The sequence below is a fragment of the Triturus cristatus genome, chromosome 7 (genome assembly GCF_964204655.1).
Source record: "Triturus cristatus chromosome 7, aTriCri1.1, whole genome shotgun sequence".
Taxonomy (NCBI): Eukaryota; Metazoa; Chordata; class Amphibia; order Caudata; family Salamandridae; genus Triturus; species Triturus cristatus.
In genome coordinates, this window is record NC_140590.1 from 719,355,270 (window position 1) to 719,372,096 (window position 16,827).

General features: G+C 47.5%; 1 protein-coding gene across 2 annotated transcripts in view; it reads right to left on the reverse strand.

The window, feature by feature from the left end:
• The window catches only part of RPTOR (regulatory associated protein of MTOR complex 1), a 1,825,560-nt gene that overhangs the window by 986,384 nt on the left and 822,349 nt on the right, over nt 1-16,827 (reverse strand). For both annotated transcript variants that reach the window (XM_085617419.1, XM_085617418.1), the window contains exon 6: nt 7,532-7,707. In XM_085617419.1, the coding sequence (XP_085473545.1) occupies nt 7,532-7,707 (176 nt within the window). The remainder of the gene's footprint in view (nt 1-7,531; nt 7,708-16,827) is intronic.

A 16,827-nucleotide genomic window follows, 5' to 3' on the forward strand; every position in this document is an offset into this window, starting at 1 on the left:
GGCAAGCTCTACTCAAGCCCTTGGAGATCTTCCTCAAGCAGGGGGGCACAGCACACAGCAAAGTCTTTCTCCTTTCCTCGGCAGGAGCAGCTACTGCAGGCCAACCCAAGAAAGCACACAGCAAAGGGGCAGTACTTCTCCTCAGATTCTCCAGCTATTCTCCTTGGCAAAGGTTCCTCTTGATTCCAGAAGTAGTCTAGAGTTCAGGGGTTTTTGGTCTAATACTTATACCCCAAAATGCAGTTGTTCTCTTTATGCAAGGGTCTCTGAGCCCAGCCCAAACCAGTTCTGTCCTCAGTGGTGAAGTATGACCACAGGGGGTGGAGACCGCATTGTGCAAGGGAGATAGGCCCCGTTCAGGTGCAAGAAAATCTCCTCCCACTACACTAAATTCAGCCGAGCCCTAATCAGCTCAGCTCCGAGTCATCGATGAAGGGCCAACCACACCTCAAACCCCCCAGTGGCTGTCTACAGTGAATGCACATCCCCAGCCTCTGTCACTCCAAAACCAGACAGTCAATACACAAACAGGCAGAGGCACACAGAATGGTTAAACAAGAAAATGCCTACTTTCTAAAAGTGGCCTTTTCAAACACACAATTTAAAAACCATCTTTACTAAAAGATGTGTTATTAAATTCTGCGTTTGGAGAGCCTAAACTTTATTTCTCTATCTTGCTCCAAAGGGAAGGTAAATTTTTAAGCTTTTGTAAATAAACTCCCATTCTATCCTATGGGTCAAGATAGCCTTTCTATAGTGAAAAACGAAATTGGCAGTATTTCACTATCAGAACATGTCACACACACCAGTACAAGTCCTACCTTTCACATACACTGCACCCTGCCCACAGGGGTACCTTGGGTCTATCATCGGAGTGCCCTACATGCATGAAAAGGGAAGGTTAGGGCCTGACAAGTGGGGGCACTTGTCAAGTCGACATGACAGTTAACAACTGCGCACAGACACTGCAGTGGCAGGCCTGAGTTACCTTTTCAGAGCTACTCCTGTGGGTGGCACAATCAGTGCTGCAGGCCCACTAGTAGCATTAGATTTACAGGCCCTGGCACACTTCAGTGCTCTTTACTAGGGGCTTACCAGTAAATCAAATATGCCAATCATGGAGAACCAAATGTAACAAAAATGTACACAGGGAGCACTTGCACTTTGACACTGATCAGCAGTGGCAAAGTGCCCAAAGCACAAAAGCCAGCAAAAACTAAATCGAGCACAGCACCAAAAATACAGGGGGTAGAGGCAAAAAGTCAAGGGACACCAAGCCAAAGATGCCAAGTCTAACAGAGGGTGACACTCATTTACAAGCCTTGCCAATGCTATGGCGAAAAGGAACACTGTCTTGAGAGTGAGAACCTGCAAGGAACAGCCGTGAAGCAGCTCAAAAGGAGTACACATCAAATATGTGAGGACCACGTTAAGTCCCACTGTGGCATGATGACGGGAGAGGGAGGAAACAGGTGGTGTAGGCCTTTCAAAAACGCATCCCAACTGGTGATTTACATAATGAGAGATAATCCAGCACCCACAAAATAGCCAGGCCCATAGCAAAGTCCTGCTGGGCGAGGGACAAAACAAACTGTTGAGGCACGCATAGCTGCTAAGATGACCAACTACCTCTGGTGATCTGCTAGGCATCAAAGGCCGATTTTGTCCACCATGGCATTCAAGACGTCTGCCAGGTAGATCGCCACCATGAAAATCCCTTAATGATCCAGCCATTTTCAGAGGAGCAGGGCCTCCTAGCACAAGGTCAGCGACTTCACGCTGTTTTGTTTGTTGCAATACCACATAGCGGTGGTGTTATCTGTAAGCACTTGTACAAACTTCCCTTGATGGATAGAAGGAAGGCTTTCAACGATACAGCAGATGGCGCTCAGCTCCAGAGGTTGATGTGGAGCCAGGACTCTACTCTCCACCTTTCCCAGGTGGCCGCCTGAACCCATGAGTGATGCTTCTGTCACCACTGTCAGCTCTTGGTGGAGTACAGAGAGGGGTCTGCCACTGACCCAGTCATGGTCCTGTTGTTGTAAATTGGCTGCGATTGGATTAGCATTAGCGGAATCCATCTGGTATTTAGAGGCTATCTTGTCCATTTTCTGGAATCCATTTTGTATTTCTGGCAGCCATTTTGTTTGCCATGTGCTCACCATGTGCTTTGTCCTCCTTTAGTGTTAACTGCTCTTGTAATCTGCCTAGAAACAAACTATATATAGTATCTTCTACCTTCGCACATGCCCAGTTGAGTTTACAGCTGTTAGTAGTATGTAACTGTCAGGGTGTGTTTAATAGCATTGGCAAACTGTTAACTCCTCCTACTTGTCGACTGTGCAGTTTCTGTATGACCATCTATGTGCATAACTCTTCTCATGTGTACTTGTACCGCCTTTTTTCAGCCCCTGTGTGGGTATAAAAGGACCATGCTCTTTCTGTTCAGTGTGCTACTTCACTCAATACCGAAGGGTGCTGTGTGAATGTAGTTCCACCTCATGAGGTTTATTAAACTTTGTATTTTCTATTCCAGTTTCTGTGCCAACTTCTTCCTATTGGTCTGAGGACTCTGTGCAGAGAAGGGCGAACCCCTTGTACTGGTAGGCCTATCTGAGGTCCACTTCTACACTGTAGCCACCACTGCAGAACTTTTGCACTGTCCACTAAAATCTGGACGTGGTTGGAGAGGTCCCCTTGATTTTGGGTCCGATGAGGCTTCAGATCCCACTGCAGAGCCCGAGTGTGCCACATGGCATGCTTGACCAGCAGGAGGCCATTGATCCCAACAGTCTCAGAGTCTACCTTACTGATATCCAGGACAGAGGCTGAAAGATCGGGATCACAGTCGGAATGTCCTGAACTCTCCTTTCTGCGGTGGAAGGGATGAACCATTTTCAGAATGGCTCTGATAAACGGGAGCATTTGGCAAGGAGTCAGGTGTGACTTTGGCAGGATGACAGTGAATCCCAAAGATAACTGGAGGTGTGCCATAGTCTGGAGGAGGTTAACGATTGCCTGGGGTAATTCCACTTTAACAGCCAGTCATTGAGGTAGGGGAAAACTGGAACCACCAACATCAAGAAGGTGTGCTGCTACCACCACCTTTGCTTTCGTGAACACCCGAGGAAAGTTAGTGAAATCAAAGGGGAATACCATGAACTGACAATACTTCTGTCCCACCATGGACTGCATCTAGGCGTGATGGGCCTGCAGGACAGAACATGGAAATAGGAATGCTGAAGATCAAACCCCACCATGCAGTCTCCAGGGCCGAGGGCAGACAAGACCTTTGCCAGGGTAAGCATTTTGCATTTTTCTTTGGGGGGGGGGAGGAGGCAATGAGAGGGCCCAACTCTAAAATAGGAAAAAGGCCTCGGTCCTTCTTTAGCATCAGAAAGTAGTGGGAATAACCATCACAAACTACTTCTGGCACAGGCACCCTCTTTAAAGCCCTTTTAGCTAAAGGGGCTTGCGCTTCCGGCATTAAGACGGACAGATGATCCTCTGTCAGCCGGTTCGGGGTCACTGGAAGGTGCAGCGGAGTGGCAATGAAGGGTAAGGTGTATCCCTTATTAATAGTCTGCAGGAGCCACCACTCTGATATCATAGCCTGCAAACGCAGTAAAAATCGATGGATCCTGTATCAAACCAGGTGGCTTTTCTCCACTAAGGGCACGTTAACGAGGTTTGGAAAGTGGGGCTGCAGGGAAGGGGCAGTAGACTGACTTGCTTGTTGACCCTGACTGTGGGGTTGGTGAGTGCCAAGGCTTAAGCCACGATATTGCTGGAGACCTTGATGATAATGAAGAGGCTGCTGGTATGAGGTGTCTCTGCCGAAATCGCAAAAAGTAACGCTAGGGCTGAAGCAGCTGGCAAGACCACGCAGATAAGCCAGGGAGAATGCTGTGATCCTCCTCTCTTTGAACCGCTCCAGAACGGAATCTGCCTTGTCCCCAAAAAGGTGAGTCCGGTCAAAGGGCATGTCATGAGTGACAACTGGATTTCGCCTGAAAGACCTGTTGACCGCTGCAAGGTTTGCAAACGAATGGCAACACTGATGTCAATGTCTCTCCCAGCTCCCCCAATGGAATCAGTGTTTTTTTAGGCCATGAATCATATATTTAGCTGTGTCATGACCTTCATGTATAGCTTTGGTCAGGGCAGGTCAAAGGTCTTTCGGGACACCTCAAGAGTTCTTGAGTCACCAAATCTCAAAGATTGTAGGAATAACAGCCCAGCAGGCTAACAGCCGTTGACAGACCTGAGCACCAAACAAGTGGAAGAAAATACCCCTTTCCCAAAGGTCTCCACTCTTTTGGACTCCCTATCAGAGTGTTGGGGGTGGGGTTATAGTCTGAATAGTATTCGGGTTTGTCCAACTAGTAGATGCCTGCATCACTAAGCTCTCAGGAGAGGGGTGCCAAGACAAAAATGCAGGGTTGCCCGGAGCATCTCGTGGAGTGTTTTAATTTGGCAATTTACTGGCAGACCAGAGCATGATTGCCCTAGGCCTCTAGGAGAGTATCAGTGAGAGCCTTGTCAAAAGTTAGTAGTGGATCTTTAGTGTTTCGCCCCAGCCAGATAACTTCAGTCAAGACACTGCCGTTGACCTCTAAGTGGAGGAGCTAGAGGTCGAGAACTCCCCCCTCCCCCCCCAACCCCTTCAGCATTAACCACAAAGGAAGCACTCTCTTCAGTGGTTGGACCTAGGGGTGTGAAAAGGCCAGAATCAGTAGAGATGGCAAGGCCAATGGAAGGAAGATGTGGATTGGTGTATGTTGGACAAAATGTACATATATGAAGGTCAAAGGTGTCCCAAATAATGGGGAAAAATGATTAACATGAAAACAATATAGAGGCATGGCATTAGGTAAACCGATGTTTATAATCATTGTGAAGGTGTCTCATGTAGATTGTGGAGTTCTCGAGGTGAAATATTAATAAATGTGATATTGAGATGAAATTCACCTTCCCTTGCTGTTGACCACCTGCTTAACTGATATGACATCTTGGTGACAGTTTTTAATCTAGTAAAATATTATAATAAAAGGATTGGAAAAAGTAAGTGCATCTCAAAGAAACTATCTTGTCTTTCTCGCCCCCCAACCGCTGCTCCCCATCCCAAAAGGGCTTTATAGCCGATAGTATGACTGCCCTAACTTGCCAGTCTAAAATAGAAATAGACCCCTGAAGTGGCCATTTCGTAGGAGCCTGAAGCCTTGCAGTCACATGGCTTGCACCGCTTAACCACTGCTCTGCCTGACATGTTTTGGAGCTGCTGTGCACAAGAGGAAGGCCTTTCCTCAATTCAGGATTATATTATAATGACATTGACATAGCACGTACTATGCCTGACAAAGCATTGAAGCGCTTTACTCCAGACAGCACACTGCTTCAGAACCCAAGGTTAGTGGATATCCAGTTATTACTGGTAAATATTATCGCCTTTGCTCTCAAGGAAATCATGTCATGCATTTACTCCAGTTTCTTTGTGGGACATTAAATGCAAATGAGTTAGGTTTGATCATCAGTTGGGGGGTTGGGGTGAGTTCATGCAGATGTTCGGTGGGATTACCAGGTGAGCTAGAGGAGTGTAGGCATTGTTAGGTTGCAGGAATATGACTTACAGATGAGGAGAGAGTTGCAATCAAAGAAGGATTCTAAATTGGCAGGTCACGTTGATTTTTAAATTAAATGTATTAGGAGATAATAGTCTTAGTTACAGATTACAGATGTAGTGGAGATGTATTATCCATGCCACACCAGGACCAGTCTCCTGCTGCTGAGCCCACTCACTCCGACTGATCTCTCAAGCAAACAAACAGTCTAATTCTATGCCATCACACACACACAGGTTGAGCAGCAGGTAGCATAGAATTAAGGACCGAATGCATCATATCTAATTCAGGATATAACAGAAAGCTTGTTATCTTTAAAATGACATGGGCCACTTGCAGAAGTACAATATTAGAGATTTGACCAATCATGCTTATGACAGAGTAGGCTGTGCTGAGTTGGACCTTCTAGATCTATCGGCAGCCTTCGACACAGTAGATTATGACATTCTTTTTGACTGTGTCGAAGTCACAGGACAGCAGAGCTGTGCTCTGGATTGGATAAAGTCTTTCCTATCGGACTGCTCACAATCGTTCGCCTCTCCTCCTTTTGCTCCTCCAAGATTAAGCTTACTTGTGGAGTGTCTCGCGGCTCCTCTCTATCCCCAATCTTTTTTAATCTCTATATTCGTCCACTGGTAAACTCCCTACGAAGGCGGAAAGTACAAATATACAACTATGCTGATGATATGCAGCTAGTATTCAACCTCGTGGAAACTCCTGACTCAACAGCATGCTTCCAGAGCACCATGGTCTTCATTCAGGACTGCATGGACAGTCACCAACTAAGTGGAACTCGGGGAAAAAAACCGAGATAATGATGGTCAAAAACAAACTGCACTGCTGGAGTCCATCCTTATGGCCTCAGGAGTTAGGTCCCCCTCCTACTCCTAAAAAGGCAGTCAAGAGCCTCAGCATACTTGTCGATGAAGACCTTTCAATGAAACCCCAGACTGCAGCAGTGACTTCCTCCTGTTTCTTTCAGCTCCTTCAAATAAAAATCAGAGAAACATTCCCGACTGAAACCATCATCCAAATTGTATTCGCACTTGTGATGTCCTGTATTGAGTATGCTAACACCCGTTACATGGGTCTCCCTAGGAGTCTGAGCCAAAGACTGCAGTCTGGCCCGGAATCATGCAGCTAGATTGGTCTACCAACAGCCAAGATACTGCCACACTGCACCATTACTAAATAAACTGCACTGGCTTCCAATTGTACAAAGAACCTTGTTTAAAACTAGCTGCACGATCTTTAAAATCCGGTAAAAGCCCTATTTTTGTTTCCTCTAGAATAAGGAACTATACGCCCAGGCACAACCTCAGATCGGTACATCTCAATCTGCTAGAGGCTCCCAAATTCTATAGGAGGAGGCTAGGTTCGCTGTGTTGGCTCCTGGTATATCTGTTTTACGGCTAACATAAGAGCAGCAACTTCTTATGAGCAATTCAGAACTCTGAAAAAAAACATGGCTTTTCAGACAAGCGTATGACTAGTTTGCATCAGCTAGGGGTCCCGGCGCCATGAAATCTTTTTCGGTGAACATGCACCTTAGAAGTTTCTTATAACATAACAAAACAAAGATGAGGCATGCAGAGGATGGAAAGTAATGAGAGGATTATTTGAAAGAAAAAGGGAAGGCAACAACTGTATGTCTTAAGTGAAGGTCACATTTTCATGCAGGATTTCAGGAATATAGGGGAGGCCTCTTGAGACCGCATGCAATCTGAGCGTACAAACTGTAGAAAGAAACAACTTTATTTGCTTGTGAGGTAGTGCTAAATTCGGTACATTTGCCAACCACTAGAGTCAGCTGAACGGTCTGACCACTGCTATGCTACAGCTAGACCACTGCTTCAGCATCACAAGAGATTCCATTCCCTGAAGACAATCAGGGGCATCGCCTCACTTACCACCGCAGCGCTATCTTGATCGGTGTCGTGAGACAGGAAGTGAAGAGGTCCGCTGGCAGGTCGGGGTTCATAGGCAGCAATTCAGTGGCTTGGCAAGCGGCCAGTTGGATGCAGTTCTTCATGGAAGGGGGCAGGGGCATCTGTGCCAGTGGATGGTTGGGGTTGATGACGGCAACCTGAATGGGATCAGAAGGGGCAAGAGCCATGAGTACAGAAAAGGTGGAGCCTTTAAGTGCACAATTAAAGGGTGTGAGAACATCTCGAATCAACAGAGGAACACGGGTAGTACCAGAAAGCCAGGGAGTGTCTGTTAGCATAGGGCTTTGCCAGAGAGCCCCAAGATAAGATGATTAAAATAGTCAGCTGACAAGTAAGAGGCTGCTTTGCTCCTGCACTAGGGCATGTCCATTGACCTCGGCACACAGCTGCAGACTCAGCTTCTGCATTTCTGAACCTTGTGTTGAACAAATCGACATAATTGCTGGGTGGGAAAGCCAAAGTGCAGACTGAATTGGGGAAAAATATTCTGGAGGCAAGAAATTATGGACGTGGCCTAGCTGCCATCATTGGCAGCAGGTGACATTTGGAAATGGTAGGGCGTAAATGTTTGGGGTAAGTGTCAATGTGGCGAGCGAACAAGCCCGACTGTTATAAGGAGGGTTCTGGGGCGTTCTCCCCACAGGAATATTTTTTTTTTTTAAAGAGTAGGCAAATGGTGCATTTTTAAGCAAATTTGTGCCACCATCACAACACAGTGTGCTATTAGCATTAAAAAAATAAAAGGAACGTGAATGGATCCCCTATTGGGCTCTCTAAAGAGGTAGATGCTGCCTAAGGAGTGTCAAACTGTGAGGTGTCTTTCGGATTTCACACTGGATTTTTACATGAACACAGACAAAAACACACACATACACACACTCTCTCGTCTCTGCCTTAAAACCTGGTTAGTTTGAACGCAATTGTGTTTTAAGTACTTCTTTTTTTATTTCAACAATTTTTACTGTTACATTTTTAAGACAAGTACACATTAGTAATCCTGCAACAGGGTTTGCATCTTTTCATCCAATGGTATTTTGCATATATGCCTGTACGGCACTGTGCATTCCCTACCTGTTTTACTGTCAAAAAAGGAAAGGAAAAAAGAAAAGAGGATGAGAAGAAGGGGGTGAAAGGAGAGATAGAGGACAGGCACCCAAAAATGACATTGCTTACACAGTACGTCTGACAGAGGATGGGACCCTTAGGGTCCCCTTATAGTCTTGCTAGAATGGGACTTCACATGGGGTGACTGAAACGCCTCTCTTGGCCTTCCTCGTTTTCATGGGGGCTCAAAAGAGTCTAAGGACGTGTCCAGGGACCCCCCACATCCATCTGGAGGCCGGTTTCCAGGGTGAGTTCTGTAGTGACATGTTGTCTGCTCCCCTAAGATGCGTGATCCAGTTGAACACTCCTTTGAAGTACTTCTAACAATATGCACTCCTCTCTCTTGCCGCGGCCACTTAAGCTGCCCTTGTGTCCTGCTTTTCATAATTCAGTTTGCAAAACTGATCCCAGCACTGCCATAGTTAAAAGTAGTTTTATTTGGACTAGGAAATCTGATGTACATTACCCCTTTGTTCCAGGTCGGGCTGTGGCCTTATAATGTGCAATGAAATGTGGGATCTGAGGAACTTAATTTCACCGCACATTATCCCCTTGAGACGGACCTATTGATAGGAAGCTCAACCTTGAATGTCTTTTGTGTTTGCTAGATACCGTGTTTATTGGCAGTTTGTAATAAAACCTTACATTACACACTTAAAATTGAAATTAATGACTGTATTCAAAACTTCCTTGCGTGTTATTAAAAAACATAAGCACAACCAGGAAGGTGTTTTACTCTCGTGCTTTGTGTTTTATGCTTCCCCCACTGAAGAAGAGAATGATATTGTTTTAGCCTCCCTCACCCTGTCAGGCTGCATTTCTCCATGGTGTGAAAATGACAGTGATTAAGTAGCACAGATGGTTAGTCCCGGATGCGCATCTAAGGTGATTGCGACGAAAGCACACGTTTTAAGATGAACAGTGCAAACATTTCACCAAAGGGTGTGTGAAACACTGTGCGCAGAGCACGGTAACCGGATCAACACAGACTGTTCAAAACGTGCCACCTTCACGAGGCCTGTGCAATGCAGGTCTTGAGTAAAGATTTTTCAAAAAGACCAAGCATATTATCCAGCGTTGTACTAAAATGTCAACATTTGAACCAGAGGGTGTCTCGGCCCTTATATCTAGAGGGATTTCAAACTGCGCATCTTTTCCAAGTATATTTCAAACTGGACCATGCCAAATTGAGCACTTGTGTGAGGAAGTCTTCCATATAGTGCACTCAGTGGCGTAACTTGGTCAGTAAGATTGGAGGGGGTGGGGGGTGTAAGCTTCAGATTGCCCAACTATCACGCTGGCATATCTTGATAAAATGCAGTCAGCATACAGAAAAATCTTTCACTTTCACACATCACGCTGCATAGTTTTTATGTTGTGGCATAAAACGAATGCAGCACTCTGTGTGAAAGTGAAAGAATTCTATACATCAACTTCTGTTTGGCGTGTTCGCAAGTGATCAACGATTTGTGCAAATTTCGAATACTTTTAGGATAAATATAAATAACATATTAGTTTAAACACACTCACTGCCCGAAAATGATGAGTTTATGTTTTCCTCAGGCTCCGCTCCTCCTCTCCAGTCGACTCCTGCGTGCAAGTTATGACCTCGCCTCCCTCAGCCTTGGTCCCACCCCGTGACTCCAGCAGTGCGATGATTGGCTGAGAGTTGGCAGACCCAGACCCAGACATTGGCTGGGTCAGAGACTGCCAACGCTCATTTGGAGCCTTGGGGGCTGTGGGAACTATCCCCCGGGCTATGACATTGCAGTGTCTGGAGAGGATTCAAGTGAGCATGTCGGGCTGGTCGGAGCAAGGCACCCGTCCAACCTAACAAACTCACTTCACCTCAGGAATGCTGTGCATCTGCCAATAATCGAGCAGGCGTGAAGCAGAGGCTTCCCCCTCCACCACTCATGTAACTTATTTTTCTGAGCCAGGGACATGCTGCGCACTGTGGCAGAAAAAATAAAAAAAACGCAATCAGTATAAATTAAATGGACATTTAATGTTACAAACAGGAGCAACGCCCCCACGCCCCAAAAAAGAAACCGCCGCTTGTGCCATGTTCTCTAGCACGGAGACTTACTTGGTCGCACCATTAGGTAGAGGCGTGGAGCTGAGATGCACACAAACTATGGGCGACAAATATGATTGTATCAAACTAAAACCATAGGTGTATGTGGTTTCTTCACTGTCTGACCTCATTTAACCCTTACTTTGCGATTGTGCACCTTATTATCTATATATGATTCTATTATTCCACAGGAACCACTGTTTCTGACAATAACACAGCCAAGATAAAGCAGACCGTGTAACATGAGGAGCAAAAGGTCCAGTCCTTACGGGCAGGAACAAATGGAGACAAGGCGGTACCAAGGAGGGACTAACAAGCCTATTTACCAATCAGAAGCCAGCTTTTAAGAAGGTCAATGACACAAAGCTAATGACAAATATGGGTGGAGAGTGAATACCCTAATAAAGCATGCCTCGCAGAGCGAGCAGCGCATGCGCACTGCCGCTAGGCTCGACCTAAAAAAAGGACCCCGGGCTCATTTGTAATAACATATTATGAATTGCACACGTAAACTTTATCATCACCATTCATAGTGAGCACATGCTAATTAAACTTGCACATTGGCAACGTCATCAGAAACAATAATTTAGAATTATATTTGACTTGTTTACATTGTGCAAAGGAAAATCCATTTATCCTATCGTTTGGTTTTCTTCGCACCTTAGCATTAGGAGGTTGAAACATATTTTTTCTTTAGGAAGGCAGTTAGTGAATGTGTGCGCGCCATTAAACTTTTGACATAGCACATTCTTTAACCTGTTCTGGACTCTGCAATTACATGATGTCTTGGCTCTTCAGACACACAAATGTGAACACTGATCTTTTTGACAAATACAAAAGCAGTAGCTTTTAAGATTCAATATTTCCTCTGACTATCTTTGAAAACACCAAATACCGCAAAAAACAAACATGCATCAACAAGTCATACTGTTGCCCGCAGTATTGTGAATTCTGGCCTAGATTTTTAGGGGTGCTGCAAAACCTACCACACCCCTGCTTCCTAAAGAACTTGGCATGGTAGTGGGATAGAACTATGTCCTACCACACCCCTGCTTCCTAAAGAACCTGCAAAAACAACAGTTGATGGACAGAATGCAGAACAATGTCATACATTCACCCCAGTACAGATATCTGGGCCTAAATCCATCGTTTTTTTGCTCACCATGCCATTCCAGTTTGAACCCAGCCATATGCAAATCAGTCTTGACCCTGTGCCTCATGGGAACAGTCCAGCCCGAACTGCCAAGCCAGGTCCTCCCTGGACTGGAAACAAGCATCCTAGGACCGGTTTTGGGGTTTCACCCCTCTTCAGCCAGGGTAGCTTGATTCTAGTGGCATGGAGAGCACGGGACCCACGTCTGGGCATACCCGTCCCACTCGAGGTGACAAATGCAAAAACACCATGGCTCTCGCCTAGCCATGGTGGCGGTGCTTGGCGTCCGGGCTCCAGAAAAAGTGGACACAAAGAAGGAAGATGCACTTCGACGTGACTGGCAGATGTTGAATTTCGTAAAACTTGGATTGTTTCAGCCTTCGTACAGAGACCAGTCACCAAATGTGGATAAATACTGGTAGCCCTCGACACGAAGAATTTTACACTGTCTTTCTAACTAATTGCCGGGCATTCTTCCGAGGTAAATTTCGGCAGACCTGACAATTGTCCTGTGTGATAGGCATCACTTGCAACTCCAAACTCTCTCAAAAAAACAAAAAAAAGGAGGCTTGCACAGGGAATCGTAAGTGTGTACCGCAATGGTATTTAGTGATTGGAGCTTAAATTGGTATATAGGCAATACATGTTGGTTCACATATAACACTGGCTTCATAGAAAATGCATAGGCTATGTGGTCTTTATCACGGATGGCTCACGACAGCGTTTTCAGGACACGGAGGAATTCTATGATGTCTCGAAGGTTATGTTTATAAAGCGTTGCTCTCAGTAAATGTCACACAATGCGCTGATATACCCGAGCATATTACAGTGAAACTCAAATGAAGGAATAACTTTTTGGTAATCTTAAACATTTATCATGTTTACGTTGTAATTGCATTTCTATAGCGATCCCTGCCCTGACAATACGCGGATAAGGATGACGGTGATTTCTATGTGAAATCTTTAGATTATTCAGTTCGTGCTTTGGCTCTCCGGGCCAAGCCAGACCCCCGACTCCAGGCTCGATGAATCTGTTGACTTGCCCACCTCTAGTGTAAACCTGCTGTCGCGCGCCCGGACTCGAATCAAGGCGCGCGTGGCCTTTAAAAAGCACCTCGCGCACAGTAGAGTGAGGAAGGGGAACAAGGACGGTCGAAGGGCGGGGCTGGGCTCTTAAAACGAATTTTCCAATAAAACGGCGTCGCTGTTTGTGCCGCGTGGAGCGGGGCAATGCGGATTCTAGGCCCGCAGCCGCAGTACGCAGACGGCACTGCACCCAAAGCGGTGAGCTTAGCGCTGTAATGCAGGAATTAGTATAGCACTCATCGTACCCTCTTCCGCCCGCCCCCGCACCCAGTCCGACCTTATTATCCGGCGCTCCCCAAATTAGATGTTTGTTTTGAGAGTTAGCGAGACTGCAATCATTTGCTGGCTTTGGGTACCAATTACAGCTGTGCCGGCTAAACTGGAAGCAATTGAGCTGCTTGTAAAGACTGCTCCTGCCAGCGGAAAACAGATGAGCGGCCTCTCCCCAGCCTCAGCACTTGTAATTAGGAGGAGCTTTCAAAGGAGAGCGGCATAATCCATATTTATGAGCAACTATTAGAATAAGAGACGATGGAGACCTACAGGAACTGGAGCATGTCGGTGAGAGCGCGGGGCTGAGGGCGCTGCGGGTGAAATGTCTCACACGGAGGAGAACTGAACTCCTCACACGGCAGTGCCTTCTCCGGAGAGCTTAGAAGTCTCATACTCCAACTCCTACCTCGGGAGCGCTAAGACGCCTCACACGGCAGCATCGGCTGCAACGCCTCACACGGCAGCATCGGCTGCAACACCTCACACTTCAGCACCTACCTCGAGGGGGCTCAAACACCAGACACTGCAGGCTCTACCTCGAGGGGGCTCAAACACTAGACACTGCTGCACTTACCTCAAGAGGGCTGAAACACCTCACACTGCAGCACCCACCTCGAGGGCTGAAACACCTCACACTGCAGCACCTACCGCAAGAGGGTTCAAACACCCTACACTGCAGCACCTACGCAAGAGGGCTGAAACACCTCACACTGCAGCACCCACATCAAGAGGGCTGAAACACCTCACACTGCAGCACCCACCTCAAGAGGGCTGAAACACCTCACACTGCAGCACCTACCTCGAGGGCTGAAACACCTCACACTGCAGCACCTACCGCAAGAGGGTTCAAACACCCAACACTACAGCACCCACTTCAAGGGGGCTCACACACTAGACACTGCAGCACCTACCTCAAGGGGGCTCAAACACTAGACACTGCAGGCTCTACCTCGAGGGGTCTCAAACACTAGACACTGCTGCACTTACCTCAAGAGGGCTGAAACACCTCACACTGCAGCACCCACCTCGAGGGCTGAAACACCTCACACTGCAGCACCTACCGCAAGAGGGTTCAAACACCCTACACTGCAGCACCCACATCAAGAGGGCTGAAACACCTCACACTGCAGCACCCACCTCAAGAGGGCTGAAACACCTCACACTGCAGCACCTACCGCAAGAGGGTTCAAACACCCAACACTACAGCACCCACTTCAAGGGGGCTCACACACTAGACACTGCAGCACCTACCTCAAGGGGGCTCAAACACTAGTCACTGCAGGCCCTACCTCAGGAGGGCTGAAACAACTCACAATGCAGCACCTACCTCAGAGAGGTTCAAACACCTCACATTGCAGCGCCTACCTCAAGAGAGTTCAAACACCTGACACTGCATACTCTACCTCAAGGGTGCTCAAACACTAGGCACTGCTGCACCTACCTCAAAAGGGCTGAAACACCTCACACTGCAGCACCTACCTCGAGAGCTGACACACCTCACAATGCAAAAACAACAATTGATGGCAAAAGAACGATGGATTTAACCCAGATCTCTTGACTGGGGGAGAATGTCTGCATTGTCAGCATTCCGTCCATCATTTGTTTGTTGTAACGCTTTTCGCCCTAAGTGGGATGGGTATTCCCAGACGTGGGACCCGTGCTCACTACGCCACTGGAGTCAAGCTATCCTGGCTGATGACGGCTGATAGCCAGAAACCGGTCCTAGGATGCTTGATTCCGGTCCAGGGAAGACCTGGCTTGGCAGTTCGGGCTGGACTGTTCCCATGAGGCACAGGGTCAAGACTGATTTGCATATGGCCATGTCTGAACTGGGGTGGCGTAGTGGGCAAAAGAACGATGGATTTAACCCAGATCTCTTGACTGGGGGAGAATGTCTGCATTGTCAGCATTCCGTCCATCATTTGTTTGTTGTAACGCTTTTCACCCTAAGTGGGATGGGTATTCCCAGACGTGGGACCCGTGCTCACTACGCCACTGGAGTCAAGCTATCCTGGCTGATGACGGCTGATAGCCAGAAACCGGTCCTAGGATGCTTGATTCCGGTCCAGGGAAGACATGGCTTGGCAGTTCGGGCTGGACTGTTCCCATGAGGCACAGGGTCAAGAATGATTTGCATATGGCCATGTCTGAACTGGGGTGGCGTAGTGGGCAAAAGAACGATGGATTTAACCCAGATCTCTTGACTGGGGGAGAATGTCTGCATTGTCAGCATTCCGTCCATCATTTGTTTGTTGTAACGCTTTTCGCCCTAAGTGGGATGGGTATTCCCAGACGTGGGACCCGTGCTCACTACGCCACTGGAGTCAAGCTATCCTGGCTGATGACGGCTGATAGCCAGAAACCGGTCCTAGGATGCTTGATTCCGGTCCAGGGAAGACATGGCTTGGCAGTTCGGGCTGGACTGTTCCCATGAGGCACAGGGTCAAGAATGATTTGCATATGGCCATGTCTGAACTGGGGTGGCGTAGTGGGCAAAAGAACGATGGATTTAACCCAGATCTCTTGACTGGGGGAGAATGTCTGCATTGTCAGCATTCCGTCCATCATCTGTTTGTTGTAACGCTTTTCGCCCTAAGTGGGATGGGTATTCCCAGACGTGGGACCCGTGCTCACTACGCCACTGGAGTCAAGCTATCCTGGCTGATGACGGCTGATAGCCAGAAACCGGTCCTAGGATGCTTGATTCCGGTCCAGGGAAGACATGGCTTGGCAGTTCGGGCTGGACTGTTCCCATGAGGCACAGGGTCAAGACTGATTTGCATATGGCCATGTCTGAACTGGGGTGGCGTAGTGGGCAAAAGAACGATGGATTTAACCCAGATCTCTTGACTGGGGGAGAATGTCTGCATTGTCAGCATTCCGTCCATCATTTGTTTGTTGTAACACCTCACAATGCAGCACCTACCTCAAGAGGGTTCAAACACCCTACACTGCAGCATCTACTTCAAGGGGGCTCAAACACTAGACACTGCAGCACCTACCCCAAGGAGGCTCAAACACTAGACACTACTGCACCTACCTCAAGAGGGCTGAAACACCTCACACTGCAGCACCTACCTCGAGACCTGAAGCACCTCACACTGCAGCACCTATCTCAAGAGAGTTCAAACACCCTACACGGCAGCACCTACTTCAAGGGGGCTTAAACACTAGACACTGCAGCACCTACCTCAAGGGGGCTCAAACACTAGACACTGCAGGCCCTACCTCAGGAGGGCTGAAACACCTCACAATGCAGCACCTACCTCAGAGAGGTTAAACACCTCACATTGCAGCGCCTACCTAAAGAGAGTTCAAACACCTCGCACTGCAGCACCTACCTCGAGGGCTGGAAATACTTCACACTGCAGCACCTACCTCAGAAGGAGTGAAACACCTCACACTGCAGCACCTACCTCAAGAGGGTTCAAACACCCTACACTGCAGCACCTACTTCAAGGGGGCTCAAACACTAGACACTGCAGCACCTACCCCAAGGAGGCTCAAACACTAGACACTACTGCACCTACCTCAAGAGGGCTGAAACACCTCACACTGCAGCAC